The sequence below is a fragment of the Poecilia reticulata genome, linkage group LG12 (genome assembly GCF_000633615.1).
Source record: "Poecilia reticulata strain Guanapo linkage group LG12, Guppy_female_1.0+MT, whole genome shotgun sequence".
In the NCBI taxonomy this organism is placed as follows: Eukaryota; Metazoa; Chordata; class Actinopteri; order Cyprinodontiformes; family Poeciliidae; genus Poecilia; species Poecilia reticulata.
The window spans coordinates 24,267,413-24,285,555 of NC_024342.1; the positions used below are offsets into that span (position 1 = coordinate 24,267,413).

Here is an 18,143-nt window from a genome sequence, read left to right on the forward strand (position 1 = left end):
TGTGTTCCAGCTTTGCTACCAAAGTTTGAGCACAAAACCATCTGTGCTTTTGCAATCCTTCAGCGTGGATTGTGTACTTTTTTTTTTTTTTACCAACGCAAGATATAGTGAGATTGCGTATTAGAAAACAGGACCCCGAAAACTCTAAATAGTATTTCTTCAATCTGCAAGGTGCAGCTGTCGTGAATGCATGAATTTTCAAAATGGTATCTAGGCCGGTGCTGAGACTCAGCTGGTCACCATGTGAGGGTATTTACAGTGAGCTGCCAAACGGACTGGGAACAGGAGCTCCCAGAGTCTTAATGAACCATTTAAAGGATGGCAAAATTATTATTCAAAAGTTTGGGAAATTCAGCAACGTGCTGTAGCAATTGAAGTTTTAAACGTTCTTTTTTTTCTGTTTTTGTTTTAAATTATTTGTTATCAAAAATTGATTTGTGTTTGTTTGATCTAACATCATAATGTGTGATATTTCACACATTATGAAATATCACACATGTACCATGTCATTATAAAAATGACATGGTACAAATGGAGATTAATGGCAACAGAAATACAGTGGAATATGAAATCTGGAGAAAACGTGTACAGTAGGCGTATACATGTATACAATTCAGAAAAATGAACAAAAGAGCATTTTTGCTGTACTACATCAAAACCAGCTGATTCACGTCGACGTCCCAGTTTATCTCTCAACGACTGAGGTTTTAATTGGCAAAGGGGACAAACAAGTCCTGAGTAATTTCTGTAACACCTACAGAAACAGTTGAATGTTTTTTGTTTGTTTGTTTTATTTTTATTATAATATTGGTTTAGCAATATTGTGCTGTGTTCTTCAGTGTCATAAAAGAAGCAAAACAAGTCAGCATGTTGCTACCTTTTCCCAAGTCCATACCCATTCAGAATGAATGAAAACTCTATATTTAATAAACTGATTCGGTCAGATTTTCTGCTTGTGAAGCTGGATCATTAATCTCATTTTTCTCTTTCCCCATCTCCCTCTTTCTCCTCTCTCCTCTCTTCACCATCAACCTTCCACTYGTCCTTATCCCAACAACATTTTGCATCCTCCTCTTTTCCAATGCTCAGGTCCCCCACCAGATGGGTGCCCTAACCTTTTACCGCTATGAACAGCCCATTGTAGACTACTGCCAGGCCCATCAACCCCTGCGGCTCAACATGGGATACGAAGGCCCACCTCAGGGACTGGAAGGACTTGAAGACCTGGGGCCATGTGACAGGGGCACAATACAGACGGTGGCCTTGCCTGCAGTGCCCTCTGTTGCCAGCATAGGTGGCCCTGTGCCAGGGGCCCGGTCGCCTCCCCCGCCCCTCATGCAACAAACTGAAGGCCCCAGCGGCGGCCCTTATCCTCCCCCAGAACGCACCGGAACTCTTAAATTCGGACGCTAAAGAGTCTGGCTGTTCGAGGTGGGAGAAAAGCCTGTGATTCACCATTATGTTTGAAAGGAAGGGAGCAGGTGAGGTGGTTCAACGGGGCCTTGTTTTTACCACATGGACGAACGGACTACATTTTCAAAATATGCCCAGAGGGGCACGGCACTGGAAATACACAGTTTTACAGTAATATAATATGGTGGGACATTCATCATTCTGAATTTCTTTTAAAAGCAGCTCATAGAAAAACTCCTGAAAGCCCTTACTACCTACTCATGAAAAGTAATTTAGCGGATGATGAAAAGAGTTGCTTTGTGGCCTAATCTGGTCCTCATCATATCTGATGTCAGCCCAATGGCTTACGTGTTCACAGTGGCAGCAGTCAGCTTCTGCAATGTCAGGAGTGAAAGGGGACGTGCAATAAACACAATGTCTCAATCGTAGAGCATAGCAGTAACGCGACAGATCTCTGAGGTTTTGCGAAGCACAGGAGGCTTCTTACTGTAATTAGAAAATTCATCTCACAAGCTGGTGACAGAGTGAGACCTGCATTATCGTTCCGGAAGTAATCACATTCAGACTTTCTTTTGTTCTGTTTTGTTGGATGTTGTACTTAGAACTTGATTCAATTTCTGTGCATGTTAAACCAAAGAGTTTATTACGGACTTTCTTTAAGGCACATACATAAAATATCAGTTGTGTTACACAACAAGCCCCCGCCAGTTCGCACTTAACCGCCAAAGCCCCCCTGCTGTTTATGACGAACTTTGCAGATGAGCAAAGCACTCAAGCATGAGTCAGGTCAGGTAGCTGAGCTGAGATGTTGGGCAGATTTATTATACATTATGAAATGTATAAGGTAAACCATGAACAACAGCTTCCAAAGCCGTATGTTCAATAAAAAAATAAATAAATTAAAAAAATAATAATAATAATAACAGAAAACATACAGGTGCCCCCTTGAGGCAGTAAATGGCTAATCACTGTAGGTGAATATACCCCCAACTGAACGACTCGCTTTTCTTTAGGAAACCTTTCATGTGGATATTCATGAGAAAATAAGTACATTTAGATGAACATGTGTACATATTATTCAAAAGGTTGAGCCAGTCGAAAAAGAAACCACTCTCACTGCCCCAAAATTGTCACTTGAAACAAATCAATGATTGACTTTCATCAGAACGGACTGCAGAAGGAGCGCCACGCTCCTCTTTCCCTGCCGCCACAGAGAACAACCCTGCTGACTGGAGGCATGTTAAACCAGCAAGCTGACTTCTCTTTGACCTGCTTATGAACCCATGGACTGTATTGGGAATATTACCAGACATGTTTATTTTATTTTATTTTTTTGTCCTAAAAAGCGTGCAATGGAGTTTTATGCACTCGATAACCCTGTGGCCGCTGTGTTGAGCACTTCTTATGGAGCCGTCGGGGACTTAACATACAGCAGCGACAGGCTGTCAAGTATAGTCTCTGGCTCGGGCCAGAGTGTTGTGGAAGCTGACCACAACAAGCCGGGGTGACACACAGTTCAAACAGATCGATGCATCCTTACGATGGGAATATACGAAGCAAATTACTGTTTTTTTTTTTTTTCCTTTTCTCTTTTTGAGATAAATCGAAAGTTTCTAAGGTGTTTAAAGATGATGTCAAGAAATTCCATAAGACTCACCGAGGGACTAAATAAAACAGAACTCAATCATTGTGTAAATAAAAAAGTCTTTAAGAAGAAAAAAAAAAAGGTACAAACTTCACTTCTTCTGAAACACAAACTGTGAACAGAAGAGGAGCCTTATTGACGTTCCAGTGGGAATATATTACCAGGACGAGTCGGTGAGGAGGTTCCTATTGTAATGCTCTTGTTGTTTCAATGATAAATATTTTTCTATCTGCTCCCTTCATGATATTGCCATTTAATTCAAATGATATGGAGATTCTTTCTTAAGCCCAGTTCATTTTACCTAATCACGTTTCGAAGGAAGGATTGAAACCGGTATTATTTGTGAAGTTCTCTGAATGGCCTCTGTATTCTCTGTTCTCACACTTGTACATGTTAGAGAGGTAAACCTTCAGGTCGTGGTCACACGGTTTGTTATTTGTAACACAGTCTGTTCATCGGGTTCTAGAATTCCCATGCTATCTTGCCATTCAAAGATTTCCTGTGTGGAGAAGACGTGTGCTAACTTGTGAGAAACGGTGTTCTTGTTTTGATGTGCCATTATATATTTTTTTTGTATGCGTTCTACCAAAAACCAGGTCCCAGACACAAGTGACTCAAATGTTATCACCGCATTGCAACCTCGAAAAGGGTTCATTCCCGTTTATGTACAGGTCATCACATAAAAAAAATAAAATAAAATAAAAATACAGTTGAGTCACTCGATACGGTTGCTTTTTAGTGCTGGTGGAGTTTACTTTGTAATTACAGCTGTGCCAATGTCTTTATAACGGGAGCTCTCAGTTCTACCCATGTATTATCGTCTTGCCTTGCTCTATATCACTCCTATTAACTCCCTGGCCTGAATTTCATGTCTGCTGCTTGGTGACTCAGGTGAACCTGTTAAGCTTAGTTCTATTTCTGTCCGCATGTTTATATATTGGGAAACTTTGTCCAGCTGGGGAAGGAGACAAACCGCGAGACAGATATGGCCTAGAACCAGCAGCACGTGTCTCGAACCACATCTCTGTTTCGAACGCATTTCATTTGCCGACCCGTCCGTTCACGCTCCTGTCTTGTCTGATATGAAATTCCCTGACATTTGAAGCTACAAAGGAGAAAACCGCTTTTTGTCATGCACTCAAAATCATGTGAGAAATTCTTATTTTATATTCCCTCACATATGTCGTATTCATGTTAGGTTCCAAACGTTAATATTGGGTCAGTTTTGTTGGCAGCAAAAGATTAAAGCTACTTTGTCCTTCACGTTGTAATTAGAAAATTGTAATGAAATGTGTATTTAAAGTTACAAACCAATGTTGGATTAATCATGACTACATCCCTGAAAAAAAAATCTGATTTATTCAGCGGAAACTTTGAATCCTTCTGCCAGTATTTATCCAGTCTTTTGTCCATTTCTTTTGCCTTCAGAGAGCTGGAAGCACAAGTGCTGCATGCTACTGATGCATGCATGAGCTAAATTCCTGGATAGTCTGTGAGACCCACCCAGTGCCAACACCTTTTATGTTCTATCCGCTTTGTTAATAGTTTTATGCACCAAACGGTCCATTCATCCCCTCCACTCTCTTGAGTTTGGGGTCAAGTCTTCACAGGGATTAAGTGTTTCCCTTTTTTCTTCTTGCTTCAGAAGATAATAGTAAAAGTCTAAGGAACAGCTATGAAAACTTATGTACTTGAGAGTTTACTCTCAGAGAAATAAATATGTCTCTCTTATGGGAACGTTATGGCAGAGAAGATATAAAGGTGAAGACTTGGCGTGGGCTGGTATGAGGTTCTCACAATAGAACAACCCCGCAGAAATAAACTTATAGTTTAGTAGTATCATGATATTTAGACAAAGCATTTTAACAAAAATTGTATTATATGAGCACATTTATTTAATTAAAACAAAACTATTGTTTTAGCTGGCAAATTAAATGGGCTATCTGCTCAGGTATCAATCCTCTAATTGGCTGATTAACTGGCATCCTGCTAGTAGCTTAGAAACTGCTGTTTTCAGATAGTTTTACATTAATAGCAGGGGGTAAGTGGTACTTTACATCATGGCTACCTGTATGTTTTACAACCAGAAATATTTCAAAGCCAAAAAGCTTCTTTTGCATGGGAATAATGTGTTCTATATAATCATAGAAAACTCCAGAGTAAAGTAAAAAGAAGGTTAAACAGCAAAAAAAGTTAGGAAGGAAAAATGTCACCGTTTTGAAACTAATTAGAAATGCAACGAGGATTTGTCTTCACCTAGAATAAGACATATTTTTAATCCAGGCATTTAGTGTCTCTACAATTAACACTGGGATGACTTTGTTTGTTTAATGCTATCTTTACTAACAATGCTAATTGCAATTAAATGATGGYTTAAATTTAAAACTCCCTGATCTTTTTATATTTGCTTTCAAATAGTAAAAACCCTATTTTCCATAAACTTCTCTCAGTGTGTGACATCACTTTTCCTCATTTATTTAATTATCCTGGCAGAAAGGTGGAAAAACCAATTTCTAAAAATTGTATTTCTATATTGCAGTTTTGAAAGAAAATCTCGAACCAGTCAATATCAGACACACAATATAAAACCTGTAGATTAGATGTCGTCCATAAAATTCTGACTATTGCATCTCAAAATGTAGCTTTTCAAAACCTGAAAGCCAGAAATTGGCCCAAAGGATTTATGTTATATAAATAAGAATATGGAGACAAAGGTAGAAAAATGTAAGATTTTTTACTTCGTTACTGTTACGGATTTCTGAGCAATCTAACTTTATGTTTTTTTCTGTAAGACATGAAACAACCTCAGCCAAACTCTGGCTTTAAAGCCACACAGGTAATAGTTACCAGTGTTCATTTTCAACACACAGTTAAATCAAAAGACATTCCAAGCTGTGTTGTATTATCCATACTCTCATACAAAAAAAAACACATAATTTACAATAATACCGACACGTCACCATTAACTTGCCTGTCTAGTTCAAACACAGTCATGCATAAACGCATATGTACACACAAGAAGCAAAGTAATAGCAAAACGGACATTGCATATATCTTGATAAACGATAACAAACTACTGCAGGACTTGACACAGCTATCCATTCCAGTTCACCCAAGGCCATCTGTGACGGTTCACTAGGAAGTAATACATTACCTGATAAACAGAGTTGAAAAATTAATTTTGAGCCAGACGTGGGTTTGCGGCTTGTTCTTCTATGCCATACATCCGAGTCTTAGCAGCAGGCAGTACTGGAGYATGCCCATACAGCACACATTCATGGGTCTTCAGAGTCAAGCTAGCATGTGTACTAGGAGAACATATGCTAATCCTTACGACGTGCCAATTTCCAGTTGGGTTTTCTTGAATTTGCCAGATGTATTTTGGTCCTACAAACATTGAAACTTTTTAAAGACAATGAGTCTTGAAGCATTGCCACTGATTGAGCTCCCTGCATGCACCCTGCAGACGGCCTGTTTGTGTGCGTATGTGTGTGCGTGTGTCTGCGTCTACTGTACAGCAGCACCTACTGCTCTACCTCCTCTGAGCGAACATCACCATTACTGATGTTCTTGCCAACTCGCGGCCCCCATTGATTGTTATTGTTCCACGCTGTTTCACATTAGCAGGAAGTCTTTAACCTTCGACCCTCGTTGTTCCAGCTTTGTTTTTCTGCCATTGCTCATGTCAGAGGTGGCAAAGAAAAAGAAAGGCATGATCATTAACCTCTGTCGGGAAGACACACATTTTCGTTTGTCTGACAAAGCCCTAATTGGATTTAATGTAAGCACTTAAGAGAGGAAGCTGTTTTTTTTCTTTCTTTTATTTAAATGGGCTCAATTGTTCTCTTACAGTTGGACTGAGAGTGCCGTGTGAGAGCAAGTAGCAGGATCCTGACAGAGAGCAATATCAGAATTAGTCATTGTTACATGTGGGGTTAAACACTTTTCTGTTTTAATTTGTTTTTCATAATTTATTTTTGAATGTTTGCTCCTTTCTGAATGCTTTCCATCCAGCCACAGAATCCCCACCGACTCCGTTTCATCCATTTCCCGCACAGAGCGTTGTTTCTTTTTTATGTAAGTTGTAAATATGCGCTTTACTGTTTTCTTTACTAGTTGGTTCGTTGTTACTTTTTTAAAACTTTTATTTAGTTTTTTAATTATTATTGTATCAAAAACTAAGGCATTTTTCTTTTTCTGTGAAGACCTGGTCCAAGCGCAAAAATATGGCTCTTCTTTGAGTATATTATTGTCAGAAAATGTTTTGTAAAAATTTTGATGATGATATAAGAAATAAAATTATAAAGGTGGGAAAGTGTTGTGTTTGTTCTTTCTAAAACTCCTAACTAATCTAATCTTTTACACAGTGTTGAACTGAACTACCTTTTAAGAAGACAAGACAGAAAATGATTTTTTTCCCCCTATGAATTAATTATTTGTGTGTTTTGTTTTTATATCAAGTTAAATGTCACAAAACACAGGTTCAGACAGCAAATAACAATTAAAAAAAAGTCAAAAACACTTAAAATTTTACTTCAAAATTTTACCTGTATTATTCTTTTCTGAACTGCTGACTTGACAGGTGTCCAGAAAACAGTCGTGTAAAGGAATCCTCAAACTGTCATTGTTGGGAGAAGCTGGTTGTTTACAGAGTTTTGTATCCAAGCATACCGACAGAAAATTACAGTAATTAAAATTGTAAAAAACAAAGTTGAAATATTTCACTTTATGTGTAAAGTATATCTATTCAATTCTCAGGTCTATAAATATTGCTCTTATTTGCAATATTCTATTTTTGAAGCAAACTTCAAGTCTATCAGTTAAGTTCAGTAAGTTTGTTTTTTTTAATGCTCATTTAATTTTTTTTTTCTCATCAAGCTTAACACATTATGGTAGCAAGCACATATAATATTTTACTGAACTTTACAACTTTGTTGTTTTTTTTTTTAACTATTTCTTTATGGAGAAACCAGTTATTGTTATAAAGCCCTATATTCAATTGCTTTTCTAAGTCTGCCAGCACACTTGGTGTTTTTTTTTTTTTTTTCTTGTTCCATTTTTCACCAATCAGTAAACAATCTGTGGCATAACTGATTCAATTTAAAATGTTTGCAAGACAGTTTTTTTTTTTCCAAGTGCTTTCCCCCAGTTTTATTCAACTTATACATTGCAGCACCGACTACCATCGCAGAGTTTCTGATTATTTTACTCACATTGAAAAGACAGAGACAGGCATCAAAAGGAGTAATCTTGGTAAATATGAGGGATTTGTTATGAGTGTAAAAAAACACCAACAGCATGGGAAGAGCACTGCAGAGACAGCTGATCTGTTTGCTGCAGCCTGCTGTCACTTTAGATGCACATGTCATGCCATCACTGCCTTGGAGGAACAAGACAGGGCCGCTCACAGTCCAGTCCACAGCAGCTTTCAGGACATGAGGTCCTACTATCTTTTACAATTCGTCTCCATTGATCACGCACCCCAAGGAGGACCATCAGGACAAATGTCAGGAGGTTGTTCAGTATTTTTTACATGAACTATTTTTTAAACTGAGCTAATAGATGCACTTTGGCAAAATGTTAACATTTAGAGTATTAGTTACTGGCAGTCCATGACTTAACATACAGTTCCTGTAACAAGAAAAGGACATAATACAAAAGCATATTTCAGTCATACCTTAAACTGTTACCAATTCAGCTGAGGTCATTTATATTACGTTAGTTCAAAACACATGCGGTGAAAAGGCACCTTGTACAAACCGTCCAGTTCAGACGCTAAAATTTGGATAAATAAGGTAAACTATTCTGTCACACTGTGAAAAGTGAAATTATACACAGAATAATTGCACAGAGTAAGTATTTCATGTCTTTATTACTTGCCCGTTGGTTGATTATGGGTTACAGGAAATAAAGGCTCAAATTTTTCTGTTAGAAAATTTCAATATTATGAAAAATTGAAATACTGTAAATGAGACACCCACTACAAAACAAATGTAGATAACCTAACGAAGCAACTTGTGTGCTTGCTTTACACATTAGCAATGTCACAGTCTGATCACCTCCATGTCATGCTGCCAATGCAAACGCACTGAATGCATAAATATGAAAATATGATTCAGAAATCTCAAATTTCAGTTTAAAATATCTTTAATGTGTCTTGTTCATTTTACTTCACTATAAAGCAGATGCACTATATATGGGAGCATTTGTCTTCAACAAAGCTGTCATGGATTCGAATCTCAACCCTGAGTTATTTATTGTATGTTTTCTCTTGCCTCTGTCCCTCTCCACCTACAAAGGCCACTAGTACAAAAAAATAAAATAAAAGCAAAATCTGGAGTGCAATTTTGTTTGACACCACTGGTATGCTATCACCTTAAGGTCATTTCAGGTGGTGAGGGGTCAGATATTGTCACAAACTGGCAAATTTGGTCTTTACCGCCTCTCACATAAACCATTTTTTAGGCCAACTCAGACTGACATGGACTTTTTCTGCCTGGAAACTGGGGATAAAATCCATTCAGATAATCCAAAGTATGTGCATCAATGCTCTAGAATTATTTTATTGGTATTTGAAGATGCTTCAAGTCACATCTAAAAAAGCCAACTGCTTCGAAGGAGCAAACCAACATAGAACTTATGCATAGACTGAAGGCTAATCTAGGATACAAAATCTTTCACAAGTGTGTTGTCAGAGCTCCACCAGTTTACTATGCTTTGGAGGTACCAGGTTTTCCTCAGCAAAGGCAAACCATAACTGGAGGTTAAAAAAGGTCCATCATCGCTGAAGGGTCAGCCTCTTTCAGCTGATTGCACACGGTCATCCTCTTCTCCGTGTGTGTGAAAAAGCATGTAGCTCCTGTTTGATTAGCCAGGTCAGAGGGCCTGGTAAGGATGCAGTGTCTGATTCTCAGTGACCTTTAAAACTGTGTGATAGTGGTATGGTGCTGGTAACTCGCTATTCCGGAGTGGAGCTGAGAATTCATTGGTTTACGTCTCTGAGGTTGGTTCAGTGGGGTTTGTATCCATGATTGTATCCGTGATTTCTGCAGCTTTCTCACACTCACATACAATGTAAGAAATGTAACTCTCAGGGGGATGAAAAACGTCTCGACTTTCACAACCTGTACTTGCATTTCTGTGTCCCTCTCCATTTGGATCCAGCTGTTGTTTAAATGTATCCAAGACCGGGGGTCTAAATGGAGGCTTTCCTGCTCCCCTTGGCGTTTTCTTTTAACTCACTGCACTAGGTCTTCCCTTTGACCTGGAATGAGCAATCAGCATTAAAAAAACACAATTTACGTTCTGCTCTAGTTGCTCTTTTTTGGTTTTGTCCTTTTATCAAGTCTTCCCTCCAGTGCTTCCCTGTATAGACACACATTATCTTGGTGTTCTAAGAAATAGTCTTTATAAAATGTGTCTTTTTCCTTAAATAACACACTGACCCGGAAAAAAGAATAACCAAGCAAGCGGCAAAAATAAAGATTTGTTAGACATCTAAAAAAGATCAGATAGCTTTTAGGACCAGGTACACTTATTACAAACTAAAATCCGCTCAAGGAAAAACTGCCTGCTCTGTAAAGAAACTAGCTGAGCCATTTGGCTCGGCAAGTCTCGTCCCAGTGGAGGATTGTTGTTCACAGCATGCGGAGAAATTTTGACCCGCTTATCTTTGCACAATTGTTTTAATTCAGCCACACTGGAGGGTTTTTGAGCATGATCATTTAGACCAGATGTAATGGGACACAAAAGAAACGTATTACAGTCAAATACTTTACTGTAGCCTATCCAAGCAGGGCATGTCCTGTCTTTCATTCTTGGAAACTGCTGTTTCAAACAGGAGCTCCTSTGATGTCTATCCCACATGAGGGCCTTACTTGTGGACTCATTCTATAGTGGCAACAGGAAACTCTAAAGCAATTGTTATCTTTAACATTTATTTCAAAACAAGAGTCTGAGATATAGCTACAGCAGGCTGTCAAGCTTACCGCACACGTCTTCAAATCCAGGAATCATAAAATAGTTCAAACTCGCATCACCAGACAAGCAACCAGAAAGCACTACTTGAGACAGAGTTCACTCTGACAAGGAATATTTTGCCGTTTTAATATTGGATTCTGTTTTGGTTTTTTTAAATAATATTTTTCACTTTGCTAATTACAGAAAACTCCACTGTCAGGACAGGAAATAAAGGTTAAAGCAGTCACATTCTAAAAAACAAGACTTCAAAATCTTCAAAAAGCCTAGAGAACAATTGGTCAACACCACATTAAAGATTACAGCAAAGTGCAGCTCTTTGAAAGCACATTATGCACAAACTGGGAGTGTTTGAAAATTGTTTTGTTATATAAAAGAAACAGTACTTATGCACTTACATACCCACTTAAAATACAGACAGACATGAATATCCAAATTTAAGCTCACTGCAGATTGGCTGTCAACTTTGTGCCTTACATGTGCATGTTACATAATAACATCATAGAGAGGAGTATGAAATAGACAGTAAGAGAGATGAGGGAGCCCCCTGTGGGTAGGAATGAGCATGACTCATTTCAAAGTTGTGTTAGCACCTGAATTAAAATATGCCGGAGTGCATCACCTCAACGCATCGTGGTGGTGGATGGCCTTCAGGCTTAAAAAAAATGTCACTGAATAGATGTTATTCGGTGATGTCCTGATGTGCTTGGAAAAGTGTGAAAATATAATGATGCAGAAGTCAAAGATTACCTCACAGGGTCACACTTGGTGGATTTGTGTTATTCTCAATACTATGGGTGAAGAGAATATGGTCCTTGTCATTGAGCTTTAAAGTCTGTGATGTGATTCCACAAAAGTTTGTGTTGTTTCCGATTTGGGAACATTGGCCCCCTCTTGTGAGAAATAAAAGGTAAATAAAAGTGATTTAAAAAACATCAACAACCAGCACAGCAGCTGCATAGACTGTTACCTTAATGTTGCCTCATATGATTAGTTTAATTTGTTCTACATGTTTTTGATCACATTTTTCCAATGATTAAATATTATCTGTAGTTTTTTATTTATTTAGTAATAAATTTAGTCAAATTCTGGTAATTTTCTTGAAAAATTAGAATTGTGATTCCATAGTTTTGGGTTCATCTGCTCCTGATTCAGTAGCCCTGTTTTGGTGCCGTTTCATCCTAATCTACTTACTTTTAATATCTCACAAACAAACCACCAAGACACCCCAACAGGGGTAGATTGTCCAATTTTTTCCAGCTCAAGAAAAATACAAATGAATAATTCACTGTGTGTTTTGTGCTTTTCTGAAGTACATTTTTGTATTGTACTTGTGTTCCAGGTATGGACTGATGCATGGCTAATGAGAAATGTCTCTTTTGAGCTGAACTGTTTTCAAAAAACATGAAGAACAAAGCAACATAAATTGTGTATTTTATTTTATTAGTGTATTTTAAGTAATATGTGTACAAATTAATCACATATTACTTTAAGTACACAGGTAGTGTTAATGCAGACTGAATTTAAAGCCCTAAATCTTCAGCATAAATGTAATTATGAGCATTACATTATATGCAATCTTGCTATATGAATTTGAATATTACTGAAAAACTAATTTATTTTCAGTAAGAGAAGCACATTATACAGATTAATAAAACAAACTGACTTCTTTCAAGCGTTTATTGTTGTTAATTATAATGATTTTTCTATTACATCTAATCAAGACAACATCGAAGTTCAGGATATTGCATCAAACCAATAATACAAATAAATAAAAAACATTTTAACGTAGGGATAAGGGCTTAATGGAAATTATGTTTAATACTTGTTTTAAGGTTGTTGATTCCAAAACATACTTTTAATTTGACAAGCTAGTTTCTTCACAACACATTTTCAAAATGACTGAATCTGTGTTTCATAATTATTATACATTGATACTTTTGATTATCCACACAGAATAATAATAACAAACATTGTTCATTACAGAATGTTTGGAACAAATGACTCTGCAGTCTGAACAATGCATACAGCATTCAGACAACTGTGCAGGAGCAAATAAGATAGTGTCTGTTTATGTGTTTGTAGGATTTTAATAAGTTTGAAAACATGATGGCTTGTAGGAAGCTGCATCTCAGTTCATTTGCTGTATTGATGCCTTTGACAAAGCAGAAACTCATAAAACTGCTGTAGGCACAAAGCACCATTTTTTGGCTCTGCTGCAGAGTGTGAGCTATGATGCTGGTGGTCCAAGAAAATTTAGAAGCTGGCAAATAGCTGAAGAGACAGCGCAGGCCGTTCTGAAGAATACTTCCCATCAGCTTGTGTATGATTAATCTCATATTGTTTGCTTCTGCAATTTTGATCTCTGTGGGATTTCCCTGATGAAATAAAGGCTAAATGGACAAAACAACAACTTTTTAAAAGCCCACGTTAAGCTGTCATGCAGTCAGAAGTGCAGATAATTGAAAACTTTGGAGTGTTTTAATCATGTTTTCATGTATGGTTAGCCTCAAAGTATTCACATTCCTTGCAGATTTAGATTTATAGTTATATTTTAATGTTACTAACATGTTTCCTCTTGAAGAACATAATGTCAAGGATTTTGAGGGAGCAGCTGAATTCCCACTAAAACCTGCTAGAAAATCTGTGGAGGGAACAAAGCTTTAGGGTGACAATGACTGAGGAGGTGGGTGTTTGTCCCGTCTTTGCACTGGTTGGTTGTCAGTTCGAATTCTGTTCTGTCCATCTCAATTGTTGTTTCCTTGGGGAAGACACTTCCCCCACCTTGCCTCCTGTTGGCACCTGTGGCTACAATTTAGCTTACCACCATCAGTGTGTGAATGTGTATATGAGTGAGGGAATCACTGATTGTAGTGTAAAGTGCTTTGGAGTCCTCAGAGTTGATAAATCATAATACTGGCATTTTACCATGGCCGGGAAGCTTTCCAGCCTCAAATATTCAGCTTTAAGAAAGTTCAATTACAATACACTACGTGTTTGTATAATGACAAATAAAAAGAATCTTGGAAACATCCATCCATCCATTCATTTTCTAACACCCTTGTCCCTCAGTGGGGTTGGGAGGGTTGCTGGTGCCYATCTCCAGCTARCGTWCCGGGCGAGAGGCGGGGTCACCCTGGACCGGTCGCCAGTCTGTTGCAGTAATTTGGAAAGTATCTTGGAAACATGGATCTCGAATCTCAGCCTCTGTATCAAGCAAACACGGTCAACCAGTAATTATGTATAAACACAGAGGATGCACACTTTCTTGTGGGGATTAATTGAAATATTGCAATGAATGGCTGTAGGTCATGCTTCATTCAGAAAATTAGCATGAAACCAAGGAGATAATATTTTGTGATGACAGGTTGAGGCAAAACTCAGGAAAGAAAGACAATGTCACTGGGTTGAGGTACCTGGTACAGCCAAAYATGAGATTAGGACATGCTGCACAAATACTTTGTTTGGTAGCATGTCAAATAAATATAGATTTTTGTAAGATAATAAATAGAAGACATGCTTCAAGTAACTTAGACTACGTCTTAGAGGATCTTTCTTCTGAGTGTGGTATCAAATTTGGCTTTGAACTGTCCAATTATTTTAAACTTTGAACAAGAGATCATTTAATTTAGGCCAAATTCCTTTAAGAGAAACTTTACAATAACTCTTATACTTGGTTCTGCTCGAATTGTGCTTCAGATATTTCAGCATCTTCACCACCTAAAAGTGAGACGTCCAAGAAGCTGCCACCCACAATTCAAATGTCCAGTGGGACAGCCCTAAATGGTCAAAGTAATAAACACAACAGAACCACTTCCTGACTTCAAAATAAGACATTCAAACATATAAAGAGGTTGTCAAGATAATGCTTCGAATTGCATCTTCAGTCTTACAGTAGTAGCTAAATCAGACATCAAAAATTTAAGTCACATGATGACAGCAACTGAGGCTGACTGTGCCATTGTAATATTTTATCCTTCAAGATCTTTAGTGAGAGGTTGACAGTTTATTATTATGTTAAACACATATCAGCTTTCTATATCACATTATGTAAAGTGGGAATGAAGATGAGAAGACGCAAGAGGTAGGCAAAGCAAATATTCAAAACTTCTGATAAGGGTGTTACACGCCACATTAGACATGAAGCATTCCTGTAAAAGAGAGGGGAAAAAAAATCCTGAGCGTTGATGTCTAGTATGCATTGTCAGTTATACTCTAGTAGTCAGTTGTTGCTATGAGTGACAAAACATTGCTTAGGTTTAAGGGACGATTTTTTTTTTCCCTTAATGAATTAAATCATCATTTGAAAACTACCATATATTTATATTTAGGTTTTCTTTGTCCGATAAAAAAAACAAACAAAAAAACGATGATCTGAAATAATAGTGATCAAAAAAATCCAATAAAACACATAAGTTATTTGTCAGAAGAGTTTAACGTTTCCTCAGCACTGCCTTTATTTGAGCAGCCTTTAGATAGTTTTAAGGGTATTTCCTTAAAACTATCTTAATAAGTCACTAAACTGTAAGAGAGTTAGAGTGTAATATGAGGATGTGGGGACTGTCAGGGGAGTTTTGCTGTTTAGATAACACAATGTCGTAATAAAATCTGAATATTGGAATCTAACACTTTGTTCCTTTGTTCAATTCTCTAAGACTGAATGCAAATGACACATTTAGCTGAGTAGAAGGGTAATGTGTGCCCACTTTGTGCAAATATCATTTAATTAAATTCTTAGAGCTGTAGTTATAGCCACATCACATATCCATCTGATCGTTCAGCTTAGTGTGGTCAGGCAGACTGTTCTGGTCAAAGAACAGGACAGAGTGCTTGACAGGAGAAAATAAGAAGATATTGAAACAGAAAAAAAAAGATGGTAAAAATGCTTTGAGCCATTTGAAATGTTTGTGTGCCTATGTGACTCTAGTCACTGTGAGCTCCCCTTGTTTATTGCTTATTGCTTTAAAGCACTTAAAGCAAAATCAATCTGTTTGGTAAAAGGCTTCTTGAAAGCACAAAAAGAAAAAGGATAGGGTGGATAAACTCAGCATCAAAGGATTAGACATGGCTTTTTGATAAATGGACAAAGTCGATGTAAAGCAAAATTTCTTGAATGCCAAGAAAAAAATGAAGAATGGATGTCTAAAAGTTAGATACTTGGTCGGGGTCTCTTTTTTGTTGTGCCTCTGTTCCCTTTTCCGTGATGGTTTCTACTTCAGGCATCTTGATTTGCTGCTGGAAAGGCTGCAGTGATGATTGATTTTGGGAATCTATGGTTCATCATCCCAAATGCACAGCTGCCAAAATATGCTTGTCAATCTTGAGCACTTCATCAGCATATGCATGTGGTTTTCTGTGGAGTTCTTTGTGCTTGTGACCTGCGGGGCTGTCTGTTTCAGGCTCCACACAGTACTCACCTGTTCACCTCAGTCCTCCTTTAAAACCAGACCAGCATACAAAGCAAGATCTAGAAATATGGACGATCTTTATAAAGCCTCAAACCTATAGAATACATTTGGTAAGAATTGCAGAAGCGACTGTAAGCCAGGCCTTCTCATCCAAAATCAGTGTCTGATCTCACAAATACACTTGGAAGAATAGTAAAATGGTCTAATTGACACACACACACACACGCACACACACCTACACACACACACACACACACACGCACACACACGCACACACACGCACACACACACACACACACACACACACACATAAACCTTGCAGAATGACTACTGGGAACGCTGGTCTCACATTATATTAACACAAAATGTTAAGAATCACTGAAGGTAGTGTTTGCAAAAATGTTTGAGCCAAAAGTGCCACATGTGCCAAACCAGCACAGCACAGTGTCTTTTTGAACTATGTAGGCTAATGTACTTCACATGCTGCAGATTTGTATCTATATAATGGTTGGGAGTGTAGTGTTCTCTGAATTTTGCACATTTTACTCTGTGCTTTACATATAAGAGATAAAAATTCCTAAGTAGCTCATAACATGTTGTGTGTTAAAAATTGTGCAACAAAAATTTCTCACTCTCATCTGACCAGAGCTCCTTCTTCTTTCATATGCTTGCTGTCTCTCCTAAATCGCTGTCAAAATTACATCTAAATGGCCTTTTTGTGCCATTATTTTGGATTGGATGACTAATAATTATTTTGTTGACAAAGTCTCCCACTATGATTTTCGCTGCACAGGAATAGTCTCTGTCTCTTGTGTCACTGTGAGTGCTAGGGGAGCTGTACTATTTTGATAAGAACATTAGACTGCATTTTGAGTTCTTGAAATGACTTCATCAGTCACTCTTACTAAGAGACCATCTTTTTGCCACTATTGCAATCAACATGCTCTCTTGGTTTGAGGTTAGGTGTGGGTGTAAACACATAACTCATGTTTTAAATTGCATTGATATATTGACGTATCACTCCACCATGTCATCTTCTCTAGATAGATGAAGCTGTTCTTTAGAAACATGCCAGAATATCCTTCTTTGCAGCACCGACCTTTCACTACATGAAAACTGCATTATTTCAGTTTGAGATCTGAGATGTTTGGGACATTCTTTGCTCTGGACATTGTCATTTTACAGCCGTTCTAATGAGTCACCGGTGTGATCCAGAAGTCGGGTTTAGCCTCATAACCCGTTTCACTCGGTTGTGTTTGCAGTATTGAGCCAGAACGAATCCCAGAGCTCCACTGATCTGCATAAACACAACCTGAGCTCTGGCCCTGCACTCTCACACACACTTGCTGTTTGATTTGCAGCCAGAAAATTATCCAACATGCAAAGGAGGAAAACAGAGCTGTTGAAACTGACTAAATGGAATTGTGGATGTAGTGATCTCCTAAAGATCATCATGTTTACATGTTAATGACAGTTTTTATTTTTATTGGAAGGAATATCACGTGTGTTTGTGTTTAATTTTCTTTAAGAATTATGACACAGTTTTGTTTTTTTTCCAAGGCACAATAAAGATAGATGTTTTGGGCAAATGCCAAGTATAAAGATGAATGACCAAATCTTGCAAAGAGTGCAGCAGTCCTGAATAGTAATCAGGCAGAAACACTGAGCTCCAACAGTGTGAGTGAGCCTGATAATGAACA

The 18,143-nt window shown here is 37.8% G+C and overlaps 1 protein-coding gene across 1 annotated transcript in view; it reads left to right on the forward strand.

Annotated features, from left to right (window-relative positions):
- Nucleotides 1–7,368, forward strand: part of LOC103473983 (leucine-rich repeat transmembrane neuronal protein 4) — a 121,855-nt gene extending 114,487 nt beyond the window's left edge. The window contains exon 3 of the mRNA XM_008424681.2: nucleotides 1,090–7,368. Within this exon, the coding sequence (XP_008422903.1) occupies nucleotides 1,090–1,413 (324 nt within the window). The 3' untranslated portion in view covers nucleotides 1,414–7,368. The remainder of the gene's footprint in view (nucleotides 1–1,089) is intronic.
- Nucleotides 7,369–18,143: the final 10,775 nt, after the last annotated feature.